The sequence below is a fragment of the Melozone crissalis genome, unplaced genomic scaffold, assembly GCF_028551555.1.
Source record: "Melozone crissalis strain CALT ecotype California unplaced genomic scaffold, PUWL_Pcris_2 ptg000006l_1, whole genome shotgun sequence".
In the NCBI taxonomy this organism is placed as follows: domain Eukaryota; kingdom Metazoa; phylum Chordata; class Aves; order Passeriformes; family Passerellidae; genus Melozone; species Melozone crissalis.
The window spans coordinates 38,448,602-38,454,601 of record NW_026535784.1 but is presented as its reverse complement, the minus strand read 5'-3'; the positions used below and the strand labels follow the sequence as shown (position 1 = coordinate 38,454,601).

Below are 6,000 nucleotides of genomic sequence, written 5' to 3'. Positions count from 1 at the left end.
TATCAGTTATTTTATTCTCTGTGGGGAGTTCAGTATCAGCTGCCTGTTACCTTTGTTAGATACTAATACAGCCTGGCTTTCCTGTGTAGTGGTGCAGCTGTAGTGGAGCACCACTCTTGGATGTGAAGGCATGAGAGGGAGCCCAGGGTGGGTCTGTTCATGGGAATGGTGCTGGGAATTACCCCTTGTAAAGCTGATGAAATGGAAAATCCCCAATTCACCTCCAAGGCCTTGGGGGGAAAGTCAGGGCCAGGTTGCTTTTCTTTCCACATCCCTTCAGCTCCCTCCCTTTGCCTGGTAATTCACCTGTCCCTTCTGTCTAACATTTATTTAACTCCTTTATTGAGAGATGAGCTGCCATGTTAAAGGCTGGGGCCACTGCAGGCTGGCAGGGTCTTATTGCTGCTGGTGTTTGAATTAGAAATGCATAGGGCTGGATGCACTGCATGCATGTTTCTCCAACAGATGGGAGGCAGGAGCAGCACAACGAAAGGTGGAGAAATTGGCCTGGCTCCCTTCAGCCCCTTTCCTTCCATCTAGACACGGAGCACGCACTCAGTTTGGGAGAGAGGCAGTATTACTGAGGAAAAAAAAAGATTTTTCACCAGTTGCAAGCTTCTTTTACTTTTCCACCCCAACATGAGGCAGAGATGAGTGCCCTGCTCCTGACATCAGTTCTGCAGCCCTTGGAGGAGTGGTAAGTTTGGGACATTTGGAGAGAGCCCAGCATCAGCTTTTCCGAGACAGGATGTCACTAGCTGAGCTACCTATCTCGCAGCTCTAAGAGGGAGACTTCATGAGCACCTTCCTCCAGCCTTGATTCACCTCCAGAGACAGCCTGCTCTTTTGGGGAATTTTAATTCCCCAGGTTTTCTAGACACTTTGTGTACTTTCTGTGGATCCTTTCCAGGCTTCTCACCTGGATGTTTCTTTTTTTAATCTGTTTGGCTATGGTTGCTGCTGATGGGAGGGGATAGTTCCTTGGCTGGGCACCCATTTGCAATGAATTTCCCCTGATCCCCTTAGGGAGGAGGCTGTGCACGTCCCTGCCTGCTGGAAGAATGTGGGATGGCTCCAACTGCGACCGCTGGGAATTTTTTATACATTGACTTTCTTGCATCTGACTTTTGGGTTCACTTCCCTCTGGTACAGGTAGCAGGAGCTTTTCTGGCTTGGGAACCACTGTCCATCCCATGGATCATTCTGGGCTCAACACACTGAAAGGTCTGGCTCTGACTTGCTGCATGTGGTCTCACATGGGCCAGCAGAGTGATGAAAGAGCTGGAGAACCTGTCTGAAGGAGCCCAGCATGTTTTTCTGAGATAAGATGAAGAGATGACTCAGTTTCTAAGCATGAATGTAGGGAAGAGGTTGGTGGCAGCTCTGCAGGAGAGCACTGAAAGAGACAGGACTGGCCATGACAGATCCATTTTGCGCTGGCAAGGGGGAGATAATCTGTAAGGCAGGTCACTTGCAAACCTTTAGCTGTGTACTCAGTGGGCTCAAGAGGTAGCCAAACATTCAACCAGCCCACAAAACATGAGACTGGATCCATTTTGCATGCTGAGTTTCAGTTTAGTGGCAAACACTGTTACAGGTATTGGCACAGGGCCTGCGTGGTGTGGGATGTTAACTTGATCAAAACTCTTTACTTTGAGTTTGAGCGCTTGAGTCTGATTCTGGTGTTTGTCTTGGCACCTTGCAGCAGCATTCCCAGCAGACCAGAGCCCAAGAGGTCAACAACAGTATTTTTCAGCTATATTTTTTTTAGATTGGGTGGGTGGCCTCTTGGTTGCATATGAACAGAAATTCTTAGCTCCTGGTTTTCCTGGTAGTTCCCCTTTGGTAGCTCATGCTTCTTCTCCAGCCTAGGTTTTAGGTCTTAGTGTCAATGCTTGAACTGGAGAAGTGCATTAGAATTTCTGATGTGTAGCTGTTGTGGGAAAAGTGACACCTAGGCCTCAGCTGAGTGCCACAGCTGAGTTTGAGGACTTTGCTGTCTTATGCTCTCCTTGTCTTTGCCATTCCCACCATGCCATGAGCAGCAGCTCCCCTTTTCCTAGCAGGCATTCTTGTCCCCATGCCCAGGAACCTCTGCCAGAATGGTGGAGGGGATGGATCATTGCCTGTGTGGCAGGGGACACAGATGACCCTGCACCCTGGGGGCCAAGTGTGTCACTCAGTCAGGGGGAAGGAGGATTGCAGGATGTGTGACTGGGAGCTCAGGTGGAGGTGCGTGTGCCATAGGGACAGTGCTGAGGAGCAGCAACTGGAGGAGCAGCACAGACCCAGGATCTCGGAGGTACTGCTGGAGGGGGAAAGGGCTGTTTTCTAGTCTCGTGCTGCCCCCAGGCCGCCTGGCAGCCCCTTTCCCAGTGGTCCAAGCACACAAGAAAGGTGGATGTGCCTCACAGAAACTGTCTTGTATTTTGCTGTATTTGTGCAGGGTGTATTTTAAGAGGAAGCAATAGATACCCTGGAAAGAAGCTTTTTCCATGTCAGTTTTGGCATGCATGAATTGCAGCAACAGCCTGGTTTCACAGGACTTGTTGTGCCAAACCCATAGAGCTGATACATGACTTTGCTGAGTAAATACTTCTGAAGGTCTTTGCAGTGCCTGCTTAAGCAATTTTCTGCTATGGTTCTGAAAAAAAATGCCCTTGCTTTTCAAGGAGCGGGAAGAAATTTCCACAGTAGCACTGGAAATATTGACACACTGCTCATGCCTCTCGTCTTATATCATCAAAGGCTGGGTGGTGGAAGCTTGTGAGCCGTAATGAAGTGCGTGATTCAGGATTATTTGTTTCATTTCCCTGTGCTAAACAAGCAACAGCCAGTTTCTGGCGAAGGAATTAATTGTTTGACAATAGAGTGAGCGAGCAGAGCAGGCTGACCACTGTCAAAGCAATGTCTGGGCATGAAAGTCAAGCAGATATGACTCAGAGACAAGTTTTAGGCATATAGTGCTGTTCTTGAAACATTTTTAGTCACATTTTTCTTCAGAAAAAAAAGCACATAAATGGGAAGGGAGGCTGTTAAATAGGGCTGAGGAGGTCTGAACTGAGGTCCTCTCTCAGGCTTTTCTGTGACCTTAGGAAAGTTGCTTAACTCCCACTCACAAAGCAGAGATGATCAGTTTCTGTGTTACAAAGCAGAATCAACCACAAACCTCACAACTTCACGTTTGACTGTGTTGGGCAGGACATGAAAGTACCTAAATGAGGAACCAATGAGGAAATATATGCACTGATTTATTAAAACATAATATTGCAAAGTTCCTTCCTTTATTTTCAGGCACCAGTCACTCCCTGGCTTTTTGCTGCTTGCTGCTATTACAAATTTGGTGACCACCGCCTGTAAATGGCCCACTGCTGCTTGTGGCAAAGGCCACAACACCCTCTGGATATCCTGATTCCTTTGTGGCTATTTTTTCCCTTTAGCCTTCACAAAGAACAGACACAAACATATGTTGAAGAAACACAGCTGCGTCTTAGGAGAAAACACAGCAGAGGAGTGAACCAGGAGTCCAGTAATGGGATGGGATGTGCTGAAGTGGTGGAGCTGCCCTGCCATCAAATGGAGGATGCCAGGAATCATCCAGACTTTCCAGCAGCATGCTGGGCATCCCAGAAATGGCATTGCTGTTTTTAGACTGCAGCTAAGAGCTGTGTTCCCAGGACAGGTGCCCCCTCTCCCATGCACTTCAGAGCCTGAAGTGCAAAGCTTGTGGGGTAAATCTCAGTGATGATACGTTTCTCTGTCGCTGCCAGGATGATCTCACCTACCAGAGAACAAGTGGAGAGGTGGAATCCTCCTCCAAATCCTGAAGAACCAAGGGAGCAAGAAGCAGAGATCAAACCCTTGTACTTGCAGAGACCCCGAGAATTCCCTCCTGAGCCAGTCAGCTCCTCCCATGGCTAGGAGTGAGCAGGGTGGAGAAATTAGTGTGCTCTAAGTTGCTGGTCCAGAAATGCCCCAAATACCTTTGAAATACCCCAATTCCTTCCCAGTGCACAGAGAGAAGGGCTTCCCTCACTGGGCCTTGGTGGAGCTCACCAGTCCATGGATGGCCCTCAAAATGCTCTTCACCTGAATTTCAGGAAAGGAGCCCCTGACTTACTTGAGGCACATGAGCAAGAGGTAGCTTGGGGAGAGAGGAAAAGGATTGGGAAGACCACTTTCTGCACTCCTTTTCCTTCACAGCAACACTTTCTGGATGCATTTGGGCTGCCTTTTTGTAGCAGCACAGCCCCTGGATGTCAGCAGTGCCATGGGACTTCTCAGGGCTCCCACAGCAGTAGGACCAGAGCAAAGGGTCCCCCAGCCTGCTGGGCTGCATCAGGCAGAGTGCTGCCAGCACGTGCAGGGAGGTGATCCTGCTCCTCTGCTCAGCACCACTGGGACACACCTGGAGTCCTGGATCCAGTGGTGGACTGAGTACATGAGAGCCATGGACATACTGGAGAGAGTCCAGCAAGGAATTGATGATGATGAAGGTACTGGAGCACGTCTGATCAGAGCAGGAGCTGAGAGAGCAGGGACTGTTCAGCCTGGAGAAGAGAAGGCTCAAACAGGGGGAGCTTTTAAGTACTGACAGGGAGAATGAAGGACAAGAGGTGATGAACCCCAGCTGAAATTGTGAAATCATATCAAGACTCAGGAACACAACTTCTGTATGTGTGCATACTGTGTGTATGTGCTGGTATGTGTGTCCTGTGTGTGCTAATGCTGTGCTCGGAGCAGGGCTGTGAGTGTTGAATGTTTTGTGTTGTGAGTGTGGCTGCATGCTGTGTGCCCAGTGCAGGTTTTATGTGCATTGTGTGCGTGTGTTGTGTGTTCAGGGTGTGTGGGATGGTGCCTTGGGGCTCTGTGTGGCCCCAGCCAGGGCTCAGTCCTGTGGGAGCCCCAAGGGGGAGCAGCCTCAGCCCCAGAGAGGTCACAGGTGGGGTCAGAGGCATGCAGGAGTGGGGCAGACATGGGGGAATTTGGGGGTACCCAGGGGGGTTGTAAGGCATGTGGGAGGTTGGGAAACCCTGTGATAGTTATGGGCTATCCAGGAAAGAAATTTGCCACTCAGAGGGTCAGGACATTGCGGAGAGGACTAGGTGCACATCCAGGAGATTGATGGGCCTTGGGCTGGGAGGGTGCTGGTGGTTGTGGGACACCTGTGGGAGTTGTGGGACACCCAAGAAAGGGGAGAGGGCACAGGAGAGGGCAGAGACACCCCAGGGGGCTATGGGACACCCAGGAGGCTGGGAAAACCCAGGGATTTATAAGGCACATGAGGGCTAAATACAGGATTGGGGTCACCTAAGGGATTCGGGGGGCGGGGGGGTAGGATTGCAGGGTCCCACCACAAGCTGATGCTGGAGCCCAGACCTGTGACACCTCCTTTATTGGCAGCACGAACAGAGCCCCTGACAGGAGGGAGGATCCATGAGGGCCCACGCGAGCGCCATGCCGGGCCTCACTGCGGGGCAGCACGAACAGAGCCCCTGATGGCACGGAGGGCCCATGAGACCACCATGGCAGGCCTCACTGCGGGGCCGTGTAGGTGCCGGCCAGGTGCACGGGCAGCCCGTCGCGGCAGGCCACGCGCACGTGCTGCTGGGCCTGGCGGGCGCGGTAGTTGCACGGCGGCCGCGTGTCCCCGCCGCGCAGGCGGCACATGGTCAGGCTCAGCGCGCTCGGCGTGCTCTGGAAGCCCGTCGCAGGGTCGGGCGCCTGCGAGCAGGCGGCCACCAGCTCGGCGGGCGGGGCGTGCACGAAGGTGTTGGAGGGCTTGCAGGGCCTGCCCGGGCCCGTCACCCGGCGCCGCGCCAGCATGGTCTCGCAGTAGCGGTGCGCCGCCAGCGTGGACGTCCGCGGGCTGTCCACGTGCTGCCGCAGGAACTTCTCGTAGCGCGTCTCGCCCTCCGCCCCTGCCAGCACTGCCAGCACCAGCGTCATGCACAGCGCCCAGCCTGCCATGGACACCTGCGGAATGGGGGGTTACGGCCA

The 6,000-nt window shown here is 52.5% G+C and overlaps 1 protein-coding gene across 1 annotated transcript; it reads right to left on the bottom strand.

Moving 5' to 3' along the window:
* Nucleotides 1–5,535: 5,535 nt before the first annotated feature.
* LOC128950936 (ribonuclease CL2-like) lies at nt 5,536–5,970 on the bottom strand. Its single transcript, XM_054295994.1, has one exon. It carries the CDS (start codon nt 5,968–5,970, stop codon nt 5,536–5,538), a length of 435 nt encoding a protein of 144 aa, XP_054151969.1.
* Between the last annotated feature and the right edge of the window lie 30 nt (nt 5,971–6,000).

Coding starts and splice junctions, on each gene's coding strand:
- LOC128950936 (XM_054295994.1), bottom strand. CDS start 5,970: ATGGCAGGCTGGGCGCTGTGCATGACGCTGGTGCTGGCAGTGCTGGCA.